Source organism: Hippopotamus amphibius, chromosome 12 (assembly GCF_030028045.1).
Source record: "Hippopotamus amphibius kiboko isolate mHipAmp2 chromosome 12, mHipAmp2.hap2, whole genome shotgun sequence".
Lineage (NCBI taxonomy): Eukaryota > Metazoa > Chordata > Mammalia > Artiodactyla > Hippopotamidae > Hippopotamus > Hippopotamus amphibius.
Genome location: NC_080197.1, coordinates 70,275,426 through 70,303,400, shown reverse-complemented (window position 1 = coordinate 70,303,400; position 27,975 = coordinate 70,275,426). Strand labels below are relative to the sequence as shown.

General features: G+C 38.8%; 1 protein-coding gene across 1 annotated transcript; it reads left to right on the top strand.

Moving 5' to 3' along the window:
* Positions 1-774: 774 nt before the first annotated feature.
* On the top strand, positions 775-25,230 carry CREBL2 (cAMP responsive element binding protein like 2). Its single transcript, XM_057703160.1, has 4 exons — positions 775-1,068; positions 20,357-20,554; positions 21,732-21,876; positions 23,972-25,230. Exons 1-4 carry the CDS (start codon positions 1,054-1,056, stop codon positions 23,974-23,976), a joined length of 363 nt encoding a protein of 120 aa, XP_057559143.1. The 5' UTR covers positions 775-1,053; the 3' UTR covers positions 23,977-25,230.
* The last annotated feature ends 2,745 nt before the right edge of the window (positions 25,231-27,975 follow it).

The following is a 27,975-nucleotide window of genomic DNA, read 5'->3' as shown; positions in this document are numbered from 1 at the left end:
TCCGTGTGTTTTCAAGGCTTATCCACGTTTATCCACATCGCAGCATGTATCAGTACCTCATTCCTTTTCATCGAGGAATAATACTCCTTTGTATATAAATACCACAGTTGGCCTACCCATTCATCCACTGTTGAACATTTGAGTTGATTCCTCTTTTTGACTACTATGAACAACGCTTTTAGGACAGAATGTTGCTGCACAAGTTTCCGTGGGGACACACGGTGTCATTTCCGGTGGAATTGTTGGCCATATGGAAAGTCTATGTCTAATATTGAGAGGAACTGTCAAATGGTTTCCCCAAGCAGCTGCACCATTTTACATTCTCAGGGTTTTTTTATTTTTTGGTTTGGTTTTGTTTTGTTTTGGGGGGGGGGGAGGTTTGAATATTAAAAATACATAACTTTCAGGGTTTCCTCGGTGTTCGTGAAGAGGGCCTGCTCCCAGAGCCCCTCCTTTAGGGCTGGCCCTGCGGGACCCCATCAGTCCCATCCCCACGCCCAGGCCGCTGGAACTCAGGTACCCAAACATCCCGGGGTGAGCTTCGTGGGAAACGTAGTTTCGGCTCCTCCCCCGCAGCGCTAGCTGGCTGGAAAACTGACGCCTAGCTGAGGCTCTATGGACATTGTAGTTTCCTTTCCAGTCCGCCGCGTAGAGCCGGTGGTAAGAAAAACTACAATCCCCAGAATGCCGCGGTGCTATGGCAGCCGAAGCGGCCAATCCGCGCGCTGCGCTCCCGCCCACTCTCCGGTCCGGGCTGCTCTCCAGGGCGTCTGTAAACACAGCCTGAGCCTGTCATGGAGGGGGAGGAGGAGGCGGCGGCGGCGGCGAAGGGAGGCGTTCTGGGTCGCCTCCAGGGTCCGCTCTGCCATTCCTGAACTGGTCCCTCGTCCCCGTGACTGTGGCATCAGGGAAGCGAACTGTTAGGCGAGAGGAGGAGGCAGTCAGAACCATATCCCCTTCTTCCCCCGGGGCGGGGCCGGGCCGGGCCAGGCCGGCTGAGCCGGGGGAGGGCCGGGGGAGGGAGCGCCCGGCCGGGCCGGCCTGTCTGCCGAGATGGATGACAGTAAGGTAAGTCCCGGGGTTTGCACACGCGGCTGCTGCCGCCGCCTGCTTGTCGCTAAGTGCCCGACCCGCCGCTGAGCCTCAGCTCCGTAGTCCACCCAACACCTAGGAGACACCTAGGAATGCCTCAGACATCCCTGCGCCTCCAGCTATGACCCCAGCTACCCAGACAGGAATTCAGGGAACAGCGGGCTGTTTTTCTAGCAAGGGCCCACTCCTCTGGAAAATCACACCCAGGGCAAGCCTGTTGGTCAGCTTTTCCAGGTAGTGCAAACCCTAGTCCTCTCGAGATAAGATATTACTGTGCTTTTTCTTTTCGTCTTCCCTTGCCCCCTCGCAGCCTTTCTCCACTTTGGAGATCTTAACTAGGACACCGTGAACCGGCCCTGTTCCCCTTGATGGTCCGCTTTTCTTCTCTCAGGCTCCCTTACTGAATGCCCCATTCATGTAATCGGTTCACTCCCCCTCTGAGCTATTTTCCTGTGGTTGGTTGGAACACTCTGCTAAGCTCCTGTTGCTGTTAGTCCAGAATCTGGAATCTAACCTCTAGAAAGCCTTCCCAAGAAAAGCAGTGAATTCCTTCTTGTTATTCCACCTTAATATTCCAGCCCCATCCCCCTTTCCCCATTCAGATCACTTATCCCTATGATGATAACATGACTGACAGTATTCATTATTGGTTAATTCATATAGCTTGTCTGTAACCTTTGTTCACGTTAATGTTGTCCAGTTATACGTCATGAAGATAGTGATAGTTTATTGATCATTAGCTTATCGATATTTTAGTGTTTAGGAAGTTGGACCTTTTCTTTTTTTTTTTTTTTAAAGGAATCAGACTCTAGTTTCAAGGTAGACACTCATTCTCTATGCTTTCCAGAGGTCTTAATTCCCGCAATCTCGGGTATGCTGCTTGTGATAGCTTTTCCCTTCATTTGGGTACCCTTTCCGCCTCCACCTAACCAGTAACATTCTGCTGCTATCAAGTTTTTGTTTGACCCATCCTCATAGGGACTGAAAAAATTTCCATCTTCTCTGTGCTGCTTGTGTTATTCTGTCTTATCCCCCTCTTCCTGTTCCTGCAGGAGGCTCTGAGAAAAGTGATAGCAGGGAAAGCCCAAGGCAGCACTCTGGAATTGGGAGTCACCTAGAGGGACAGTTTATTTGTGAAGTAGCAAACCCCTCCTAATAGGAAGTGGTATTTCCCAAGCAGAAAGGCGGAGTTCTGAAAGTTTTCCAGAAAAATCAGAAGATAATTTTCCATAACAACTTTTGCTGGCTTGATCTTTCAGTGTTAATGTTGAAATGAAATCCAAATGCAGTATCCATTATGTTTCCTAGATATGGTTAGGAAAGGATGCTAAAGCAACATATTCCCCAGTGTCCTTGGTTTGAGACTTGCACGGTATATTCTCCATAATTTTCAGTTGTTTCTTTTTCAGACCTTTGAAACGTTTAATAACTTCTCAAAGTCTTCAGTAATCTCAAATAAATTCAAGAAAAATACATATGATTTTGAGTTATTTTACCTACCTATAGAATTTATTTCTAAAAACAAGCAAGCTATAGTGGAAGGTAGAAAATGTTATGGTTTTGCCTAAAGAGTGAAGTTAAATTTGGGGGGGTAGACTATTCATAACTGACTTCTTAGAAGGTTCACAGGTAAGCAATTCAGTTCTCATTCTTTATGAACTCCTTGTTTTTGTGACAGTATTTAGAAACCAGCAGTTTCTTCAATCTTGAATGATTATGGAAAAGAAAATCCACTTCATATGTCTCTGGGTGGATAGTGCCTCTGTGAATACACTACTTTCACTTTGATTACGTCGTAGCTGTGGATGAGTAGTATTTAAATGCCATGTACAGCAAGACTGGACTGCTCTTTCAGCAGCCAGGAGGTATGAAACAGCCTTTTTAAAAGGCTCCCACTCCTGCCTTTCCCTGTGTTCTAGTTGTTACAGTCCTGCAGAATTGTATTCTCCTCCTAGTATATACATACTCACTCACACACAAAACGCACTTTTCCCTCACATTATGTATGGGTGATGGAGTCTCAGGTTCCATTTTCTCCTGTATAAGGGAAGCAGAGGATTGGGGGGTTTGGGGCTTGGAAGTATGGTGATTGTGCCAGTGAGAGCATAAAAGATGACAAACTGGCTGACAGCAGGGGCCAGGCAACAGGAAGAGGACAAAGTGGGCAGGAGCAGCAATTACAGAGAGGCAGTATTTGAATGAGCAGGTCAGGAAACATGATGATGTGATGACCTTCCTTTTTATAAAGATTCTGTATTCTGAGTTGTTTTCATCAGTGGTGATGAATGAGTTTACCAAGAGCTCTCTGCCTTCTGTCATCTAGTTTCCTGGAGTCAGGGCAGGACAGATTGGAATGGGGGTGCAGCTTTGCCTCCCAGGTGTCTAGCAATGTGCCTGGTACGTTACATCATAGAGTACTGGTTAATAGTAATTGAATTGAATTGCAACAGAGTGGCATTAAGGAGATTGTCCTAGATGTACCTGGGATTTATTAATCAGTGTGTTCTATTGAGCCAACCAGCCAGAGTATACGGACTACAGCAAATGGGAAAAAATAAAGCAAGAGACACACTGGATCTGAAAGTCGGGGCTTGGGGAAGTGCTAAGTAGCAGATCTCAAATTCTGATTGAGTAGATCTCTACTTAGGCTAGTTGGGAAAGAAAAAAATCTTGGCTAAGTTATTTAGCCTTTTTGAGCTTCCATTTTATCTGTTAAATGGTCAATACCTTTTTCCCAGGCTTTGTTGAGGATTAGAGACAACACATATAAAGCATCAAGTACAGAGTCTAACACGTGATATGCGCTTAAAAAATGTTATCCATTGGAAGATGCCTTAGAGGACTGGGGCAGGCAGGGTGGGGGGGACTCGGGGGGGAGTCAAGGAAGGGAGGGAATACGGGGATATGTGTATAAAAACAGATGATTGAACCTGGTGTACCCCCCAAAAAAAAATGTTATCCATATTATATTACCTGTTACTGACTTCCTTGGTCTTTAGCGCAGTACAGTAGGCACCTGAGATGCTCATTTTAGTAATTCTTAAGTATGCGCTGTTGCGTGACGTTTGCAGCTGTGTTTTCTCCATGCTACCCTCTGCTCCTGCCTATACTCCCAAATGGGACAGGGACAATAGGATAGGGTGTGAAATGACCTCAAACTGTGCCCTTAACTGTCAGATTGTGTGAGAAAGGTTATCTGAGCCCACCTGCGTGTCCACTACTAGAAAAAAGTGCTTGTTTTTATGAAAGCCTCTTCTCCCTAACCTGCTGCATTCAATTACAAAGAAAATCAAAATGTTTTATTTTCAGACACTATCATAGAGGGTTCTTATTTCTTTCTTTTTATTTATTTATTTATTTACTTATTCATTTGTTTATTTTTTATTTATTTTTTGCAGTTAGCAACCTTTTTTTTTTTAGCTCTTTATTGGAATATATTTGCTTTACACTCTTGTACCAGTTTTTGAGGTACACCAAAGTGAATCAGCTGTATTTATACACATATCACCATTTCCCTTCCCTCCTGCGACTCCCTCCCCCCTCCCTGTCCTGGCACTCTAAGGCACCACCCATCATCAAGTTGATCTCCTTTTGTTATACAGCAACTTCCCACTGGCTATCTATTTTACAGTTGGTAGTGTAAATATGTCTGTGCTACTCTCTCACTTCGTCCCAGCTTCCTCTTTGCCCCCCACCCCAGCCCCGTGTCCTCCAGTCCATTCTCTACATCTGTATCTCTACTCTTGCCCTGTCACTGGGTTCATCAGTACCATTTCTTCAGATTCCACATATATGAGTTAGCATACAGTATTTGTTTTTCTCTTTCTGGCTTACTTCGCTGTGTATGACAGTCTCTAGGTCTATCCACCTCATTACATATAGTTCAATTTCATTCCTTTTCATGGCTGAGTAATATTCCATTTATTTATTGGCTGCATTGGGACTTTGTTGCTGCACACAGGCTTTCTCTAGTTGTGTCAAGCGAGGACTACTCTTCGTTGCGGTGCCTGGGCTTCTCATTGCAGTGGCTTCTCTTGTGGAGCATGGGCTCTAGGAGCATGGCACGTGGGCTCAGTAGTTGTGGCTTGCGGGCTCTAGAGCACAGGCTCAGTAGTTGTGGCACACGGGCTTAGCTGCTCCTCGGCATGTGGGATCTTTCCGGATCAGAGATGGAACCCATGTCCTCTGCATTGGCAGGTGGTTTCTTAACCACTGCGCCACCAGGGAATGCCCCTCTTATTTCTTATTTTATATTTGACTTTCATGTTTATTAAATGAATGAATAACTTGAAATAGCCTAGACCAGCTGTGCCCCTGCCACAAACTAAGCTGGTAAAAGACCACCATTCTGTGTTGCCCAGCCTGACAGTTTAGGGCACCAAGTTCCAGTAGTGGGACTGGTGAGAGAGTGGGTCAGCCACTAGCCACAGTATGCTAACACAGGCTGCCTTTCTCCATACTTCCTTTCCACCTGCACTCCACACGATTATTAGAAAATGAGATTTCTTATACTGTCCTTACCTCTTAGGTCTTTTGTTCCATTCAGTGGTTCTGAGTAGTGCTGGTTCTCACAAAAATTTTACCTTGGCATTCTCTTTGACATTCCCAGAGCTCTCCTTTGGCCCCTGCAGTCCCTCCCTGTTGGCCACTTAGCCATCCTTTGCTACAGTTGGAACTACCTTTCTTGGGCAGTACCACAAAGCTCAGACTTTCTGCCATTTCTGTGCTCCTGCTCCATCCATGCTTTCCAGGAGACCAAGACAGAAGAGCCAGCTCATTTACCAAACTAGACAGTAGATATTAATGTTTTAAATGTGCCTTCTTTTTCTGTCTAGGTTCATGTACATTTTAACTAGGATACCTCTACAGATATCAGTTGAAATCGAAGTTTAAATGACCTTATTCAGAATGTTTTGCTCTTTAAGGTTTTCATAAAAGTTTGTTCATTTATTCATTCATCATCAAACATCTGTTGGACACCTAATATGTATGAGGCATTGTGCTAGACAGGAGAGATACAAAGATGAGTTAGAGTTTACAGTTCTTCTCAGGAGCTTATGTTTCAGCGAGCTAGATAGACATTAGAAAAATCATTACAGGATGGTGAGGTAAGAAATGAGGGCAGTAGAGGCAAAGTGCTTTGGGAGCACTAAGAATGGATGCCTAACTGGGTATGTCAGACATGGGTTCACACAGCAGGAATGAATTTGTAAGGAAGAATAGGAGTCCCTCAGAAAATGGGAAAGAGGGAATATCTTATACTAAAGCATATTGCACTGGAAAATAAGTATTTTGGTACAAGCTGGAGCAGGAATTGGGGAATTGTCTTTAAAGGGCCAGATAGTAAATATTTGTGGGCCATGGGATCTCTGTTGCAATTACTCAGCTCTGCCGGTGTACCATGAAAGCCACTGTAGGCAGAACGTAATGAATGGATGTGGCTGTGTTCAGGTAAAACTTTATTTCCCCAAACGGGCAACAGATTGGCTCTGGTTTGCCAGCTGGGCTGGACTTTGCTGACCCCTGAACTAGAACAAAAGGCACAAATAGAGGCATGGGCAGAGATAAGGATGGAAAGATAACCAGGGGCCAGATCATGATTTGCTTGGCAAGTTAAGCTAAGAAATTTGAGCCAGTATTTTTCAAAGTGTGGAATAAAGAAGACTGAATCAGAATTTTGGGGAATGGGGCCAGGGAATTTGAATTTTGTTTAAAAATCAAGGCACCACAAATGTTGGGGAGCTATTAAGGGATTTTAAAGCAAAGGTGATGATATTTGTGTTTTTGAAGAAAAAATGTTCATGGCTATATGGAGGCTGGATTAGGGTAAAGATGTAGGAAGTGGGACAAGACTAGAGGCAGATACTCCAGTTAGGAAAGAACATGGATTTTGGCGTATAACCAGAGTTCAAATCTCATTTCCACCACTTTCAAGGTATTATGATTTTGGACAGATTATTATTTTTTATTGAAGTATAGTTAATTTACAATATTATATTAATTTCAGGTATACAGCAAAGTGATTCAGTTTTATATATGTGTGTATTTATGTATATATGTACATTTTTCAGAGTATTTTCCATTATAGTTTATTACAAGATATTGAATATGGTTCCCTGTGCTACACAGTAAGTCCTTGTTGCTTATCTGTTTTATATATAGTAGTGTGTATCTGTTAATCCCATAGTCTAAATTTATAGGTTCATTTGTATTATTTTTTAGATTCCACATTGTGATATCATATAATATTTGTCTTTCTCTGACTTACTTCACTAAGTATAATATTCTTTAGCTCCATCCATGTTGCTGCAAATGGCAATAGTTCATTCTTTTTTACAGCTGAGTAATATTCCTGTGTGTGTGTGTGTGTGTGTGTGTGTGTGTGTATTTATATATATACAGCAGCATCTTCTTTAGCCAATAGTCTGTTGATAGGCACTTGGGTTATTTCCATACCTTAGCTATGGACTTGACATAGGGCTGCTGTGAACCCTGGGGTACATGTATCTTTTTGAATTAGAGTTTTCCTCTTTTCTGGATATATATCCCGGAGTGGGATTGCCAGATTATATGGTAGCTCTATTTTTGTTTTTTAAGGAACCATCATATTGTTTTTGTTTTTTAAGGCACCACCATATTGTCTTCCATAGTAACTATATCAGTTTACACTCCCACCAACAGTGTAGGAGGGTTCCTTTTTCTCCACACCCTCTTATTTATTTCATTTTTTGCTGCATCAGGCTTAGTTGTGGCACTTGGTATCTTTCGCCGATGCATGTGGGCTCTTCCTTGCGGTGGGTGGGCTTCTCTCTAGTTGTGGTTCAGGTGCTCAGAAGTTGAGGGCCTCAGGCTTAGTTGCCCCGCTGCATGTGGGATCTTAGTTCCCCAAGCAGGGATCAAACCTGCATCCCCTGCATTGGAAGGCGGATTCTTAACCACTGGACCACCAGGGAAGTCCCTTCCAGTATTTATTACTTGTAGACTTTTTGATGTTAGCCATTCTGACAGGTGTGAGGTGATACCTCGTGATTTTGATTGCATTTCTCTAATAATTAGCGATGTTGAACATCTTTTCATGTGCCTATTGGCCATATGTATGTCTTCTTTGGAGAAATGTCTGTTTAGGTCTTCTGCCCATTTTTGATTAGGTTTTTTTCAATATTGAGTTACATGAGCTGTTTGTATATTTTGGATATTAACCCCTTGTCCTTCGCATTGTTTGCAAATATTTTCTCCCATTCTGTAGGTTGTCTTTTGGGTTTTTTGATGGTTTCCTTTGCTGTGCAAAAGCTTTAAAGTTTCATTGGGTGCTGTTTGTTTATTTTTGCTTTTATTTATATTGCCTTGGGAGACTGATCTAAGAAAATATTGCTGTGATTTATGTCAGACAGATTATTTAATCTCCTCAGAACTGTATTTCTTTACCTATAAATTGGATGTTAATAAAACCTTATTGAGTTAGTGTGAGAAAACTTAGTACATAATGGGTTTTAAATAAATGCTAGTCCTCTGTGACTCCTCACCAGCTCACCAGCTTGGTTAGATTGCTCAGAAGAAAGGCCTGAGCTGAAGACCATGCTAGAGACCATTACAATGTAGGTTGTGGTTGATCAGCACAAAATCCTTGAAGGATGAAGGTGCACAGAGGAGAGAGTTAAAGAGAGAATGGAAAACTCTAAAATGTTCAGAAGAGGTCAAGGAATAGGACTCAGCAAAATAAACTGTAAAGAAGAGGTTAGTGATATAGGAGAACCAGAAAAAAAAGGATTGTTATTCAATCTAAAGTAAGTAGTGAAAAAAAAAATGTATCCATTGAACTTCAAAAACAGGAGATTGTTTATGAGCTTAGCAAGAGAAATTTCAACAGAGTGATGTGGCAGAAACCAGAATGTATCAGTTGAGGAAGAGTGGGTGGGAAAAAAGCAAAGACAGTTGAGTATACAGGCAGACCTCAGAGGTATTGTGGGTTCCTCTCCAGACTACTGGAGTAAAGCAAATATTGCAATAAAGCAAGTCACACGAATTTTTTGGTTTCCCAATGCATATAAAAGTTATGTCTACTCTATACTGTAAGCTATTAAGTATACAATAGCATTATGTCTAGAAAAAAAGTACATACTCTAATTAAAAAATAACTTTATTGCTAAGAAATGCTAACCATCATCTGGCAACACAGGGTTGCCATAAACCTTCAATTTGTAAGAAGTGCAATAAAGTGAAGCGGAATAAAATGAGATATGTCTGTAGACCACTCATACTGAGTCAGCTTGTAACAGCTTCGGGCATTGCTAAAATAAATGTAGCATTATATTTAGCTTCAAACAGTAATAGCTGAGGGGTGGGGAGGAGGATCAGGGCTTGGGAGAGGAGAGGCAGGAGTTAATGCTCAGTCAGAAATGCCTGCTTTATCTTGTTTATCCTCTGTTGAGGAAAAAAGCTGGCAGAAGGGTTAGCAGCAGGAAGATGTGATTAGACTTTCTCTCTTTCTGAAGATCTGGTAAATGAGAAAAGAGAAAAAGCCTAACCAACAGCTGTGAAGGAAGTTATGGGAACCTTAACACCAAATGAAAGTATAGCTGCTTTAAAGTGGTAAAGAGCAGCGGCTGGCCGCCTTCATATCTATCTTATTTTTCTTTAATCGAAGGCAGATCACATTTCACTTTGTTTTCAAAAGAAAAGTGAAACAAGCTTTCCTGCTGTTTTCCTTCTTAGCAGGGGCTGGTGCTACCACTTCATGTAAATGCAGTAATTCTCTTACACTTAACAACTTGAAACTTTTATGAGTTGCCTTAAGAATTGGAGCATTAGGATGTAAATAAGTGCCAAAAGGGTGGTGGAATAATGTTATTGATTGGTTTTTCAGATTTTATATCCTTTATAAGGAAGGTTTGGTTTTCTTTCTTTACATATATATTTTTTGTTTTACAACTTCTATAAGCTGGTGGTAGTGGTGGTCGTAGTAATAGCAATTTAAATTAAATTGGAAAATATTGCTAATTTTCTTTGCATTTATTCATTCCATTATCAGTCTTTTAATAAATGCCTCTTAAATGCCTGGCTCTGGGCCGATACAGTGTGGGTTGGAGAAAAAATAGAAAACACAGCCTGAGGTGCTCACATTGCTTGGAGGAGATAGAACTCAAATCTGTGAGGCCACTTAAAAACAAAAACAAAAACAAAAAAACAGTGTAATATATAAATTCAGTGTGATGTTGAATATATGTTGCAGAAATTTGGAGAAGAAAATGTGTGGACAGAAGGTGACTGTCAGCAAGAGCTTCACAGAAAGGGGGCCAGGGATCCTAACCAAAGAAAGCACACTATTTGCTGGTTTGGATGGGGTGGCAGGGGTGGGGTGTGGAAAGGGACCATTTAGAGTAATGGTGAGTATAGGTAGGAATGCAGGGGAGGGGGGGAGGTCCTTAAGGACACTGGCATGACTTGCTGGGAACAATGACAGAGAAAATTGGCTTGGTAGGCGGGAGCCTAGAAGTAGTGGGCTGAGTGGTGGCCCCTAAAAAGATATATCCATGTGCTAATGGAACCTGTGGATATCACTTTATATGGTAGAAGAGTGAATATTATATGGCCCAAAATGTGATTTAGGTAAGGGTTTGAGAGGAAGAATTTATCTTGGATTCTCTGGGTGAGCCCAACATCCAATGACAAGTGTCCTTCTAGGAGTGAGGCAGAGGGAGATTCGACAGACAGATGTGGAGGCAGTGTAACCACAGAGGCAGAGAGTGGACTGATGAGGCCACAAATGAAGGAATGCTCACAGGCACCAGCAGCCGGAAGAGGGAAAGGATGGCTACTCCCCAGGGCCTCTAGAGGGAGCGCAGCCCTACCAACCTTCTGGCCTCCAGAATAGAGAGGATACGTTTATGTCGTTTTAAGCCACCAAGTTTGTGGCAATTGTTACAGCAGCCACAGGAAACTAGTATACTGAATTTGGTGACCTAGTAAGCAGTGCTGAGCTGGAGGTCTTCTCTGGAGCTGGAGCGTGACATGGCCAAAGGGCCATTAAAGTTTATTCTTTCTATAATGATCAGGTATTACTTTTTTACAATGAAGAAAAATACACTAAAGTTATTTTAATAAGCTGAAAAGAAAAAAAAAAAAAAGCTGAAAAGAAAGGTTAATTTGGAAGCTCTTTGCCAGGTAGATTAACCAGGGAGGTAAGGGTTGGGAAAGGAGGGAGACCACTGGGAAGCCATGGTAATACTCTGTAGGTAGGGTGGTAATGTAGGTGGTAGGAATACAGAAGAAGAGCTAAATCAGAGATGCTGCAAAGGAATACATTGGTGTGACTTCAGTGGGTGGGCACAGAGAGTCACAGCAGCAGAGGGAAATTTTTAAAAAGCATAAAATGAAAAAGTTTGTTAGTTAACCTCCTCACCATTGCCTTCCATCAAGTGACTCATGTCACAGTGAGCTGGATTAAATGAATCCAGTCACTAAATGAGTGACTAGCATTAATACAGCAGTATGTATAAAGCATCTGTCCATTTTAGAGCATTTCCAGGGAATTATATGTATGTTCAGGTTCATGAGTCCTGCATAGGAATCTGGAGGGGAAATAGTCATGCTTGACGATAGTGAGTCGTCTTGTGACGAGTTGCTATGATGCTAATCAGGGGACTTGGGTTCTAGGTTCTGCTCTGACATTGAAAATCTGTGGATTAAAATTGTGTCTCCGTGAAAAGGATCTGTGTGTGTGCACACGCGCGCGTGTGCATCCCTCTGCCAGCAGCACTACTGTATACACTGATATCCTGCCCTTTATAATGTTATTTCATGTCTGCTACATTTCACCAGTCTAAATACATTAAAGGTAAGGACCCTACCTTCTTATATTAATACTCCTAGAGTTTGACAGTGTTTGGGGCAAAGTGAGTGTTCAACAGATGGCTGTTAAATAAAGAAATTAATTTCCCTCTCTTTACCTGAAAAAGATGTGGATAATAGTGTTTACCTCCCCCAAAGTAGTGTGAAATAATTTGAGCTGACATGTGGAGGCCTAGCTCAAGGCCTCGCTCCCTGCATGGCCTGATTTAGCTTTGAATTTTTTTGTTCTTTGTTCCTAAAAAGCTGAAGTAAAATGATCCAAGAATCTTTGGAATAGGATTTAATCTGGACTCTGGAGTCTTCCTCATTTGAAGATACCCCTAAAAGGCATGCACCTACAATCACACCTCCTCTTTCCACGGAAGTTAGGCCCGTTGACTGGGGAGCCTATGGCATCAGGAACTCCCTCTTGGCTGAATGCAGTAGTTTTATCTTAATTCTCCGCCTTTTTAAACTCATAAATTAGGAGCTTTATGCCTGACCCCTCCCTTCCATCCTGTTCTTTCTCATCTGCTTGTGTCTCTGTGCCACCTTGATTCTTCCTTTGCTGCTATTCTTTTTGCTCTCTAAGGTTCATGTCATTTTTAAAAATAGCCCATACCATAAAGTTCATCCTTTTCAAGTATACAATTCTGATTTTTTAGTGTATTCACAGAGTTGTACAGTGATCACCACTATCTAATTCCAGAATATTTTCATCATCCCAGAAGAAACCCTTATAAACAAACTGTTATACCCACATAATGGAATGTTATTCATATTATTTAGCAATAGAAAGAAATGAGCTATTAAGCTACAAAAAGGTGTGAGGAAACATAAATGCATGTTGCTAAGTGAAAGAAGCTAGTTTGAAAAGGCTACATACTCTATGACTCCAACTATATGACATTCTGGAAAAGGCAGAACTGTAGAGTAATAAAGGTCAGTGGTTGCTAAGTTTTCAGGGGAGAGAGAGGGAGGAATAGGTAGAGTGTGGAGATTTTTAGGGCAATGGAAATATTCTGTATGATACTCTAATGGCAGATAAATGACATGATGCATTTGTCAAAACCCATAGAATTGTGCAACACAGAGTGAACCCTTAAGTAAACAATGGACTTTACTTATTAATAATACATCAACACGGGGTTCATCAGTTGTGACAAATGTACCACACAAATGCAAGATGTTAATAGGTGAAACTGTGCAGACACATAGAGAGGGAATATATGGAAACTCTCTGTACTTTCTGCTGAATTTTCATGTGAACTGAAAAAAGCTCTAGAAAACAAAGTCTATTAATTAAGAAATAACAAAACCTTTAGCTGTCATTCCCTGTTCTCTCCTTCCCCTTCCCTAATCAACTTCCTGTTGCTATAGACTGCCTATTCCAGACATTTCATGTAAATGGAGTCATAAAAGTCCATGGCCTTTTGTATTTGGCTTCTTTCATTTGGCATAATGTTTTCAGGGTTCACCCATGTTATACCGTGTATCAGTACTCCATTCCTTTTTGTGGTTGAATAATATTCCATTGTATGGATATACCACATTTTGTTATCCATTCATCAATTGATGGACATTTGGGTTGTTTCCATTTTTTTAGCTATTATGAGTGATGATGCTCTGAACATCTGTGTACAAGTTCTTATGTGGACATATGTTTTCATTTCTTTTTGAGATATACCTAGAAGTAAAATTGCTGAGTCATATGGTAATTCTGTGTTTCATATTTTAGAGGAACTGCCAGACTGTTTTCCAGAGTGGCCACCATTTCACATTCCCACCAGCAATGTATAAGGGTTCCATTTCTCCACATCTGTACCAATTCTTGATCTTGGCTTTTTGATTATATAGCCATCCTAGTACATTTAAAGTGTTATCTCATGATTTTGATTCATAGTTCCTAATGACTAATGATGTTAAGCATTTTTTCATATGCTTATTGGCCATTTGTATATCTTCTTTGGAGAAATGTTTATTCAGATACTTTGCCCACATTCTAATTGGATTATTTATCTTTTTATTGTTGAGTTGTGAGAGTTCTTTATATATTCTGGATGTAAGTCCCTTATATCTATGATTTGCAAATATTTTCTCCCATTCGGTGGATTGTGTTTTCACCTTGATGGTTTCCTTTGATGCAGAAAATTTTTAATTTTGTGAAGTCCAATTTATTTTTTCTTTTGTTGCTTGATATGTCATTCCTAAGAAACTATTGACTAAATACAAGGTCACAAAGATTTATTTGTGTGTTTTTCTCTAAGAGTTTTGTAGTTATCTCTCTTACATTCAGACCTTTGTTCTGTTTTGAGTTAATCTTTGTGTGTGGTATGTTGTAGGAATTCAACTTAATTTTTCTTTGTGGATATCCAGTTGTTCTAGCACTGTTTATTGAAATGACCATTCTTTCCCCATTTCTCTGTTGTTTTGGCACCTTGTTGAAAATCGATTGACCATAAACATAAAGGTTTATTTCTGGATTCTCAGTTCTTTTCCATTGATCTGTATGTCTCTCCTTGTGCCAGTACCACACCATCTTGATTACTGTAGCTGATAAGTTTTGAAATCAGAAAGTGTGAGTCCTTCACCTTTGTTCTTTTTCAAGATTGTTTTGTCTTTTTTGGGTCCATTGTGTTTCCATGTGAATTTTAGGGTTATCTTGTCAATTTCTGCAAAAAAATCAGTTGGAATTTTGATAGGAATTATGTTGAATCTGTAGCTCAATCTGGGGAATATTGTCAACAATATTAAGTCTACCAGTCCATTTACATGGAATGTCTTTCTTTTTATTAGATCTTTAATTTCTTACAGTGATTTTTGTGGTTTTCAATATACCAGTCTTGCCCTTTTTTTGTTTTTTTTTTTTAATTTTAAGCTGTGTCAGATCTTAGTTGCAGCACGCTGGATCTTCATTGCGCCACACTGGATCTTCATTGCGCCAGGTGGGATCTTTTGTTGCGGCATGTGCGCTCTCTAGGTGTGGCGCACAGGCTCCAGAGTGCATGGGCTCTGTAGTTGTGGCACTCAGGCTTAGTTGCCCTGTGGCATATGGGATCTTAGTTCCTCGACCAGGGATTGAACCCCTGTCCCCTGCATTGGAAGGCGGATTCTTAACCACTGGATCACCAGGGAAGTCCCTGCACGTCTTTTATTAAATTTATGCCTAGGCGTTGTATTTTTTTTTGATGCTATTCTAAATGAAATGTTTTCATAATTTCATTTTCAGCTTGTTCATTGTGTATAGAAACAGCTGATTTTTGTAAATTGATCTTATATCTTGCAACCTTGTTTGCATTTATGAGCGCTAATAGTTTTTTGTGGGATACTTAGGATTTTCTATATATAAGATCATATCTTCAAATAGAAATAGTTTTACTTTTTCCTTTGTAATCTGAATGCCTTCTCTTTCTTTTTCTTGCCTAATTGCCATGGCTAGAACCTCCAATACAATGTTGAATAGAAGTGACAAGAGAAGACTAAAGTTCTTGTTTTGTTTCTGATCTTTGGGGGAAAGTATTCAGTCTTTCACCTTTAAATGATGTTAGCTGTGGTTTTTTCATAGATGCCATTTATCAGGTTGAAGAAGTTCCCTTCTATTCCTAGTTTTTTGAGGGTTTTTTTTTTTTAATTATATTAGAGTGTGGATTTTGTCAAGTGCTTTTTTCTGAGTCTGTTGAGATGAACATGTAATTTTTGTCCTTTTCCCTATTGATACAGTGTATTTCAGTAATTGATTTTCAGTTGTAGACCAGCCTTTATTCCTGGGATAAGTCACATTGTTATGGTGTATACTGTTGGATTTAGTCTGCTAGTATATTATTGAAGATTTTTCTATAGCTTTCTTATATCTTTGGTTTTGGTATTAGGCTAATATTGGCTCATAGGATGAATTGGGAAAATATTCTTTCCTCTTCTGCTTTTTGGAAGAGTTTTTAAAGAATTAGTGTTAATTCATTAAATGTTTGGTAATTTACCAGTGAAGTCATCTGGACCTGGACTTTTCTTTGTGGGAAATTTTTAAATCACTCTTTCAGTCTCTTTGTCATAGGTCTTTTTAGATTTTCTATGTCTTCTTGAGTCAGTCTTGCTACTTTGTGTCTTTCTAGAAATTTGTTTCATTTGTCCATCTCAACTAGGTTATCTAGTTTTTTGGCAATTTTTTATAGTATTCCTGTGAAACCATTTTTACTTTGGTTAAAGGTAATAGTGATGTCTTCTCCTTCAGTCTTGAGTTTAGGAATTTGAATGTTTTCTCTTGGTCTGTCTAGCTAATGGTGTGTCACTTTTGTCAGTCTTTTTGAAGAACCAACTTTTGGTTTTATTGATATTTTTTCCCCTATTGTTTTTCCATTCTCTGTTTATCTCTAGTCTGATATTTATTATTTCTTTCCATCTACTTGTTTTGGGTTTAACTTGCTCTTCTTTTTCTAGTTTCTTAGAGTAGGAAGTTAGGTTACTGGTTTTAAAATCTTTCTTCTTTATTAATGTAGGTGTTTATGGCTACTTCTGAGCACTGCTTTAGCTGTTATCTGGTAACAGTTTGGTATGATGTGTTTTCCTTTTCATCTCCAGGTATTTTCCTGATTTCCCTTGTGATCTCTTTTATGACTCATTGGGTACTTAGGAATGTCTTTTGTGTTTTATCTGTCATATTTATTATGTACTAAGGTAAAATATGAGACAGTCCTTGGTGTTTATTTTCTAAAAATCATGACCTTTAGTTTTAGCTTATCTCAAAGGAGAAAGTGTTAAAAACAGTTAACAGAAAAGTAGGACCTTCATTCTTTCTCACTTTAACATTTTTAACATATAATGAAGACAGACTTAGAATTTCAGAGGCCCTACTGAAATCTAATATCTCTAATAGCCTACCTTTGTGAAATAAGTTCTTCGTGCAGAGAAAGACAAAATCAATGGCTGGCAGGTTGCTTTTCTTAGTTGTGGTGGGGTTAGGGAGACAGACCTTGTGAGTGTTTCCCTTAGGACCTTCGGTCCCCATCTCACAAATGTGTTTTGGGGAGGAAAAGGAGGTAAAATAGATAGCGGACAAAGGGGTACACTGTTTTAAAAACAGCAGTTTAAATTTTCATGTGGACCTATGTTGGTAGAAATAAAACTACAGCAGAAAAAAAGTTAACTTTGGGGGTTATTTTCATAGTTTTCTTTGGAGTTTGTGTTGGTGTGTAGAAATCAGTACTTTTATTTAGCCACATTAATGTGCTTCCTCACAGAATAAGAGAGAGCTAGGGGACAATGTGGTTATGATTGAGTTTGTGAAAATTCTAAGAAAATGGTAGGACTAATTTTGGGCTCAGATATATTTAAGGAATTTGTGAGGTTGATTTCAGTTTTAGTTTCTGGTTCCTCATTTTTTTTTTTTAATACAGCGTGTATTTCTGAGTTTTTTTTACTTAATTAATTTTGGCTGTGCTGAGTCTTCTTTGTGGCACGCGGGATCTTTAGTTGCAGCATGCGGAATCTTTAGTTGCAGCATGTGGAATCTTTAGTTGCAGCATGTGAAGTCTTAGTTGCAGCATGCATCTAATTCCCTGGTGGGATCTAATTCCCTGACCAGGGATCGAACCCGGGCCCCCTCCATTGGGAGCACCGAATCTTACCCACTGGACTACCAGGGAAGTCCCTTGGTTCCTCATTTCTGATTAACTTCCATTATCCGTTCCCCAATCTTTATGGCTTATGAAATATGTAAAGTTCAGTTGTTAAGACAACTAGTATACTAACCTATATTTGTATAATACCCTCCCCATTTTTTTTAGCAGAGTGCTCTCATACATTATTTTACTCAAGATTTACAGTAATCCTGTGATGTGCTTGACTCTCTTGAAAACTGGCACACTAATCAGATTTTAGCTGACACCAAAAGCCAGTAATTCAGTCTATTACTAAGGAAAAATTAAGCTAGAGTAGTGGTTATGTAGTCTTAAATATAACTTTACAGATGACATAAAATGCAGGAACCCTGGATTCATTTATTATGCCTTTCTAATTTAAAAAAAAAAGGCATAAAATAGTTCCAATTTAAATATTTTGCTACCATGAAAACTAAACAAAGGTTTATACCTTCTGTTTGATTTTTATGACTATGCTAAGTTTGTGTAAAAAATCAGTGAAGTCTGTACAGTACACTGTGTGTTCTTGCTGGCTTCTCAAAGGCAGCCATTCCTGAATTCCATTCCTGAATTAATTAAAAACAGTAATATGTGAGTTATTGGATTATAATGGTATATGATTGATGACTCGTTTTACTACATATAGATGTGATTACAATTTATTTCACTATAGACATGAGTTTAGGCTGTAAACATATTGCTTTTTAAAAACTGTATCAATAGCAAAATACAAATTAAAATTTGTTTTAGTCTGGGGTGATTTCAAAATACTTTATTAAAATTGTGCAGCTGATGCAATGTAAACATAATTTAAAATTTAGCCCATAGTAATATCTGGATCAACTGGTTATCCTGCAGTTGCTGATCATATATTTGATTTTGAAGAACAGTTTCCTGAAGTATATATTACTATATTGGAATCAAAACATGATGATGTAGAATAGAAAAGCTTTAAAAGACCAGTTTTTGAAAAGTTGAAAGTAATTTGAGAGTAGTACTGAAGCTTTTAAGATGGTGGTGGAAAGGATTTTTTTTCCCAGAGCCTCAGAGTATTCAGCCTCATTTTAGAACCACCCTATAAAATGCTAGATGCAGTGGTTAGCCATCATGTTATGACACAGTTTCTGGTAAATGTAGCTGATTCATATTTGAAGTTTGGTTTTCCTGACCTAACCGTGATACCAAATAATGATCCGATAGGGTACTGGGCACTGTTGGTTTATGGTATTAATAATGATTCCAGGGACTTCCCTGGTGACACAGTGGTTAAGACTTCGCGCTCCCAATGCAGGGGGCCTGGGTTTGATCCCTGGTCAGGCAACTAGATCCCACATGCATGCCACAGCTAAGAGTGTGCATGGCACAACTAAAGAGCCTGCAAGCCTCAACTAAGACTTGGCGCAACCAAATAAATATTTTTAAAAAAATGATTCCAAACACACAAACAAATCAGAGTTGTTATATCCAAATGAAGACTGATCGTTCTAGTTTTGTTACCTGGTAAGGCTTCTACATTTATTCCAATGACCTTGCTAGTGTTTGAGTTTTGAATCTTCTCTTTTAGGATTGCCTTTAAAGCTTCAGCAGTATTCCTTTCAGTGTACTGAAGTTGCGACATTTTTATTCTCTGAGGGTAATTTTCAGAAAGAACTAGACATCATTTGGAATCTCGTCAGATAAACAAAGCAGACCATCAGATTGTTTGGGAATTTAAAAAATAACGTTATCATTCGAAAGTAATACGGCATATTTTGTTGTGGCTTTTAAGAAACTGGCTCTAAAAGCAGTTTTCAAGAAAGCTTATTCATTGGAATCAACGCACCCCTTCAAAGTGGCTCCTTTAAAGGAAACTCATTTGATGTATAGGTTCAGTTTCATGTATTTCAAAATTCATCATCTTTATATCATAGTTACATCTTGTATAAGAACTTGGGGAGGTTCCAAAGCTAAACAGAAGAAGATTAAAATTACTTTGGCAGTCACCAAAAAATTGTGCCTATGCAGGTAAATGAATAACAGGGATATTGAGACGATGTCTGTGACACCAGTGGGAGCAGGTAGAAATCTCCTGAGACAGTCTAGGGTTATAATTATAGACTTCTAAAAACAGGAGAGAATTATCCAGAAGATTTCAGGGACTTCTTGGGTGTTCCTTTGGGCTCAACAAATTTGAAGAGGGAATTGATAGCCAGATTGCTTAGGATACTTATTTACTTATACACATAATTTTACATACAAATTTTATACTTTTCTAATTGTAAATATTTAAAAATCATAAACAATACAGATGAGAAAAAAAGCTTTTTATAATCACACCTATCAGAGAAATCCTCCCTGACCTTTTGTTAAGATCCTTCCTTTTGTGTGTTGTTTTATAAGATTGAGATCATACTGAATGTACAATTTTCAATATTAATTTTTTTACTTATTACTTTACGTCAATAAAAATTCTTTGAGAACAAAATATTTAACGGCAATCTTCTAGTTTTTTATTATCTAGCTATGTATGGTTCATAAAGTTTACTATTAAGCTCTGTAAAGTTTATTATTTAAAAAAGTTTATTATTGAAGAAATAATGAAAACCTACACTATTTCTTCTCTCACATTCATGGTATCAAAAGTATCAGAAACAGAAATTATGAAGCAAAGAATCATAAGGCATTTGATGGGATTATGCTTTCTTAAAAGTTCCACAGGCTCCATTTATTTATTTGTAAATGTTTTCCTTGCTAATATGCAGCTGTAGTCACTTTCCTAGACGCAGAACTAAGAAGAAAATTACTGCTTCTCTCTCTTGCTGAAGGTGGTTGGAGGTAAAGTGAAGAAGCCCGGCAAACGTGGCCGAAAGCCAGCCAAAATTGACTTGAAGGCAAAACTCGAGAGGAGCCGGCAGAGTGCAAGAGAGTGCCGGGCCAGAAAAAAACTGAGGTATCAGTATTTGGAAGAGTTGGTATCCAGTCGGGAAAGAGCCATTTGTGCCCTCAGAGAGGAACTGGAAATGGTAAGAAAGTCTGTCAATAAATGCATGAAACAGTCAACCTAAGCTGTATTAAAACATGAAGATACCAGTTTTGTAGCTATCTAGTTGATGAACTTGGGAAAGCATATTAATCTGTTAGCCAGCACACAGGCAAATAAACATTTTCATACATTGCTGATGGGAAATGGAAAGTGACTGTTTCTTTAAGGGATTGTTTATGATAGGAAAAAAAAAAATCGAAAATAACCCAGATGCTCAACAGTCAAGGATTGGTTACATTATACTACATTCATATACTGCACTGCTTTGCACCCCATGGAAATCACAGTGCACCTACGTATTTACTGATGTAGGGGGACACGATATATTGCTACGTGGAAAAAGCAGGATAACAGCATGTACAAATATGCATAGTATGATAGTATTTAGCCTGTTTTTATTCATTCATTCATTCATTCATTCATTCAGACTTCAGGCAGTGGCTGTAGACATATAAAAGAGAATAAGTAAAAGAGAATAGGGACCCCCATTAGTACTGTGAGCTCAGGGGAGGAGGTGACAGATTGGGAAAGAGAGAGAGAATACTAACATGATCATTACAAAACTGGGACAGGCTACCGCAGGCTACTTTTTAGAAGGTAAGAAAATTAAGTTGGGGTGTGAAGAGAGTCTAGATGTACACTATTCAGTAGATTTTTTAATACATTGAATTTGACTTATAAATTATTTTTCACCTTCTGCACTGTAAGGCACTGGAGGACATTATCTTTGGACTGATTAGTCTTTGATACCCCCAAAGTCCATAGTACACACTCTGGTAGAAAGTAGATGTTTAGTGAATATTTATGAAATAGAGAAAGGAAATTACAAATTTATTGTAGGAGTAGAAATAATAATGTGACAGCAAAAAGAGATGAATTCTAATGAGTGGTACTCCATGGAGAGATGTTCTTTTAGCTAGAGGGGTCTTTTTAATCTGAGCAGTATTTCAGCACATCACAAGAAGATCCAGCAGTAGTTTTTCACCCTCTTCTGAAGATAGCAGCCTCAAGGCTATCAATAGGAATACAACAGAAGCTGGGATTCCCAGCAGCCAATTTGACCGCTAGTTGTGGGAGTTCTTACATCTAGGATTTCTACCTGTGGTTGCTGAACTCAACTAGTAAAATTTTACTTACGTATGTCTTACATATTTTAGTACAAGCAGTGGTGCATGGCAATGGACCAAGGGAAAATCCCTTCTGAAATAAAGGCCCTACTCACTGGAGAAGAGCAGAGCAAATCTCAGCAGAACTCAAGCAGGCACATGAAAACTGGGAAGACAGATGCCAACAGCAATTCCTGTGAGTACAGTACATGGGAGAGTTTATCTTTAGAGGAGTGACTTAAAGTAGGCTTTCTGTTGACCACTGTCCTTGCTATGTCTTCAAATAAGATAAAATGTTGATGTCATTTGTAATACACTAATAAGTGAAATGGCGTTAGATTCTAAATATTGAAATGTGTTATACATGGAGTCTATAAAGAGCAACTGATAAATTCATGGAAAGTTTTAAAAGTAGACTTACTCAGTAAATGAGAGCATACCATCCTAGTTTTTTGACTGCGCTGCACAGCTGGTAGGATCTCAGTTCCCTAACCAGGGATCCAGTCTGGGCCCACGGCAGTGAAAGCACTGAGTCCTAACCCCTGGACCACCAGGGAATTCCCTAGTTATTGTTACTAATAACTACCTTTGATTTTGATTTTGATTTACAAAGTACTTTCACTTATATTTATCTTAATTATTTCCTCCAGTAATTGTGTTAAGTATAATTGTGCTTTTTATTTTATAGATGAATAAATAGCACAGGTGCTGCTTGGTAAGGTGTCCAAGGTCACAGAGCTATAATGGTAGAACCTGTCCTTACCTAGTTCAGGCTCTATCTAGTACAGTAGCCCATCACTGTAAGGATTTTTTTTTTTAATTAAGGAAAAATTCACATAAAATTAATCATTTTAAAGTAACAGTTCAGAGGCATTTAGGACATTCATAGTGTTGTATAACTACCACCTCTGTTTGGTTAGAAAACATCACCCCAAAGAAAACTCCAAACCCATTAGCAGTTACCATTTCGTATAAAAGTCTGTGACTTTTTGTGTCTGGCTTCTTCAGGGTTCATCCACTTTGTAGCATGTATCAGTGCTTCATTCCAATTTGTGACTGCATAATATTCCATTGTGTGTGTCCCACAATTTCTTTATCCATGTATCCATTGATGGATATTTCTTTCTACCTTCGGCTGTTGTGAACAGTTGCTACTATAGACATACATGTTCCAGTATGTATTTAAGTACCTGTTTTCAGTTGTTTTGGGTATATACCTAGAAGTGGAATTGCTGGGTCATATGGTAATTCGATATTTAACTTTTAGAGGAACCACAAATTGTTTTCCACAGTGGCTGAAATATTTTACATTACCACCATAGTATGTAAAGTTTCCCATTTTGCTGTGTCTTGCCAATACTTTTTATTTTCTATTTTTGAAAACTGTAGCCTTCCTAGTAAAGTGACATTTGATTGTGGTTTTGATTTCCATTTCCCTAATGACTAATGATATTGAGCAACTTTTCATGTGCTTGTTGGCCATTTGTATATCTTCTTTGAAAAAATGTCTCTTTGTGTCCCTTACCCATGTTTTAATTGAGTTGTTTTTCATTTTGTTGTTGAGTTGTAAGAGTTCTTTATTCTGAATTCTAGACCTTTATCAGATATATGATTACAGCTATGTCTCGCCTTTTGTAGGTTGTCTTTTCACTTTCTTGATATTGTCCTTTGGTGCACAAAAGACTTTAATTTTGAGGAAGTCCATTTTATCTATTTTAATGTTGTTCATGCTTTGGGTGAACATATCTAACAATCCATTGCCAAATTCAAGGTCATGAAGATTTGCCCCTATGTTTTCTTCTAAGAGGTTTATGGTTTTAGGCTTTATGTTTAGGTCATTGATCTATTGGGTTAATTTTTCTATATGATGTGAGATAGAAATCCAGCTTAATTCTTTGGCATGTGAATATACAGTTGTCTCAGCGCCATTTGTTGCAGAGACTATAAAGGTTTTAGAATGAAGATGTCATGTGTTAATTTCTTCATCATTGTGATTGCTTTGGGAACCCTTGAAATAGTTATGGGAAATGTTATAAACTTTTTATATTAAAAAAATTTTTTTTATAAAACTGAAGGATTGGCTTTTTATAACTTTTATTAGATGAGGTAACATTTGTCTTAATCTAAATTGAATTAATGAAAAAAAGCCAAATCAGTTTTCTTTCAGTCTGTATTTTAAAATAGCCTTCCTGTAGATACTAATTTTTTTTTTAATTCATGCATTTTAAAACAGATTAACTAAACTTCATTGACTTTAAAAACATTCTTACATTGGTAACTTTATTTCTCAGGGTGAAGATCAAATAAAATGATGAGTCAGTGACTGAAGCCAATATTCTGATTCCTACGGAGGATGAATAGGGAAGATTGTACTTCTTGGCTCCATTTACTACCTACTGCTCAGTCATCTCTGTAAATCTGCGATTTCTACCAAAATGTGTGATCATAGATCTCAAAGGATTTTGCTTTAATTTTCAACACTTAGAAAATTTACAAACATTCAGACCTATTCTGGTTGGTATTGCCACCCATGGCATTTAACATGTCGCAATGCTTGAAAGCACCCAAGTAGAGAGGATGAGTGAAGATTATATTTTTGCACCTCAGCTCCACATTGCTTTATTGGTTAATTTATATTCTTTCCATGTAATCCATGTAATTATATGTGTATGTGTGTTTAGGTGTCACTTCCTTCCATGTTTTTGATTGCCCTACAAAGAGAAACCAAATGGGCTGATTACTGACTGTAAGTTCTCAGCCTTTATGGACCTAATCTTATTTCTTTATATTTACTTGAGCAATGTTTATTTTCTGCATGAACCATGATTTCTCCTGTGAGCCATTCCAGCATAAGCTGTGAATATGTATTAACAAATATATACATTTCTATTTTTATAATCCATAATGATATGCCTGTTTTTAAATTATACACCTTAACCAAATCCATCAAGAAAGCCCTTAAGATAGCCTCTATCTAAAACTTTTGTTGCTGTCTTTTCAAACTGTATTGATACAAGTTTGCTAGGGCCTAATCCATACTTGGAGAATAATTAGTCAAACTTTATTCTTAAACAAGAAGTAACCTGATAGGCATTTCAGCAGCATATATCATCTTGACAACTCAGAGTGTGTGTTTCTATTGTATGTCTGTATATGTATATGGGGAGGGCAGGAGTGAATGTTCACACACATTTCGTTCTGTAGTCAACTAATTTGGAGAATTTTTCTAAAGAAAATAGTATGAAATCAGCTGCTCAGATGGCGTTTCTGCCTCAAGAGATCTGGAATGAAATGAGGGACACATTACTGGTGGATCACATGGCTGTAGCCATAACCAGAACACTTAGTTTCTTCCTTGACTTGAGTTTCCTTATGAATGTATTCTGAGCCAGAGGGAGACACACTATGGGTGTGCATCTGGTTCAGCCCCGGCTGTGCCTCCACTCTGGAGTGAAGCACTGGAGCCAGAGTTGCTAAGGGGGCCTGGCAGGAGGGGCAGAGGGCAGAGGAGTTCTTTCCAGTTCCCATCACAGCTACCTTTGCCTTCTTCCTGGCTACCAAATGGAGTGGTGGTTGAGGAATCACACTCATAATATGATATACTCAGATCTGGGAATCTTTTGCTGTCCTCATTGAGACGCTTTAACACTCTTCTCTTTCCCTTAGTTAAATCAGGAGTTGTGTTCTCTGTTGCTGCTAAATTGTAATTGTTCTTTGCTCTAATGAAGCAAACATTTGGCTTTCAAACAAAATGTGTTTTGTTATGAAATAGTTTAAGAGGAGGCATCATAGTCTAGCTTGTCTGTGAGGTGGAACGTGAGATGGACCACATAGTTTCAGGTGACAAGGTACTTCCCCCCTCCTTCACTGAGGCCATGCATTTGAATTAAGTTGCCTTCCCTCAGCCTGAGTTCCTGAAGATATGTTGTGCTTAGGTTGCAGACTCTGATCTCTAGCCTAGTCCTGTGCGAGGACTGATATACCACTAGCCCAGTCTGTTGGGTCTCTCTGTGTTTTGGAAGACTGGGGGTTTAAGAGTATTTAATGTCTTTTTAGGATCACAAATATAGATAGATTAAAGATTGTTATATTCAGGTGTTCAGAATTTAAGTGTTTTAAATATAGTGTTCAGATTGTAATGGGTATGTTTTTGCCATCTGGTCTACTCAAATGTATATTTTTATTTTGCAAGATAACACAAGACTTACTCTATGTTGCTTTGTTCAGTACCTTTTGAATTCCCCAGAAGAGTTGTTTTCAAAGCAAACATTCCAAATGAATGTAGCTCTTCAGTGGAATGTCCCCGTTGTGCTGGAAGTGTTTCTTCTCTGGTTGTGATTTTAAATTGCAGGTTCATTTGAACTATGCCCCTTCCCCTCAGTATCTTTACAAGAGCAGTAATTTTGTCCTCAGGTAGAGGATGTGCAATTTTGGGTGAAAGTATATTACAATTTACTTGAGTTTATTCCTAAACCTATCTATTTGGTATTTTGGAGTAGATCAAACCAAGAGGAGATCAAACCAAGAGAAAGTTCCTTGGGTCTTAAAAGGGAATGTTCTCATTGCTTTGGGCATCGTGCTGGCTGCATGCTTTGGCCACTTGAAGCATGTTAATAAACGTCACTGATGAAAGCAGCTGGAATATTTCTTGCCCCGTTACAGTTAAGGAGCAGCATGCTGAAATCCTAGCATCTCTCACTTTCCGATAAGGACACCATACAGGCTGAGAGAGAACAGAAGGGGGTGGAAGAGCCAGTGAGCTCAGTCCCCCTGGATCTGTTCTGCTGTTCGCCCTGCTCTCTGAGCAGACAGAGTAATGTTTCCTTTTTCCTTTTCCCAAGGAAGGGAAAGTAAGGGGGAAAATATATTTATGTATTTAGACCAGTCATATTCTGTCATTAAGTTAGCATAGATCGCCATATATTAGAGCCAACTGAGTATAATATGGAACAAGTGTGACTAGGTCAAATCTTAGGCTATAGCTGAAGTTCTTAAATTTTTTTCCTATTTTATCTGCACTCTTTCTAATACATCTGAGTCAGAATCTGTCTTGCTGCAGCAAACTCATATCCCTGTTGACCAGTTAATTGACAGTATTTATCAGCATCACCATTTAGCATTTCATTTTATCACTGAATTGTGACAGGCTTGACTGGGCTCATTACCAAAAGTATAGTTTTCAACTGGACTTACCTTTAGTTAAAATAAAGGCAAATAAAATTTAAAAACATAAATGTGGTGTTTCACAAGAAATCAGTTGCATATTATCAGTTACATTTATAGTTTCAAAAGAGAGGAAAATACTATTAAACCAAATGGTATTTGGGGGCATTGAAGGAATTTTTCTTTCTCTGAAGAGCATTGTACAATTATATTTTTATGAAAAATAAAATATCTTCACCGGAGCTATCTCAGGTTGTCTGTTTCACAATACTGAAATATGTCTGTATAAGCATAGTAAAAAGTGGATTTAAGACCAGTTCTGCCTAAATCTCATTTTCTGAGTCACCTTGAATCATTTACTCTCTCAACCTATTTCCTCATCTGTAAAAAAGTGGGAGGATAACTTTCCAGAGTAATTGCTAGGCTAAATAGAGTTATGAGAAACTGCTTCTTAAGTAGTAAAGAATTGCATTAAATTTAAAATATTCACATGTGCCTGGGTTTGACTACAGTTAAGATTTAAATCACTAAAGATAAATACATTTATTTAATGGGCTAGAATCTAAATATGTCGTGTTGCAGATGTCATGTCTCCGAAGTCTTTTTAGCTGTATCATTATGTCTATCCCTGGAAAGGTGTAGTTGGAGGCTCTTTTTTAGCAATAATAGCCTCCTATTAACTAGACTAATTTTAAGAATAATTATTGTTCCACCTGGCAGTAATCCTGTCATCTGCATAAAGCAGGTTTTCAGGATGCTAGGTAACCTGGTTCACTTTTCCCTTATTCCATCCATTTTACTTAATAACAGAGTACCATGAATTGAAGTCAGGACTGCCGTGGAAGGTTGTGCCGAATGTACATTGCACAAAGGCACCCAGTTGAGGAGGTGATGGGCCTACAATTGAGCTCACGTTCCCTTCAGCAAGCCACGTGTGGAGTATTGCTGGCCCCAGAGGAAAGCCAGTCGTGTGCATCTGTCCCAGCTCCTCGCTGAGTGACATGAGACTGATGGCTTTTAATCAGCAATAATGCGAATATTGACACCACAGAAATCAGTAACTGCTGCAAATCAGGGATTTGCCTCCTCTGCCAGAGAGTCGGTTTCCAGCACACCACTGAAAGAGGCCTGG

What these genes read in the sequence shown, in the direction of transcription:
- CREBL2 (XM_057703160.1), top strand. An exon ending in TCAGAGAGGAACTGGAAATG is followed by an intron (nt 20,555 to 21,731) that starts GTAAGAAAGTCT and finishes TACATATTTTAG; the next exon opens with TACAAGCAGTGGTGCATGGC.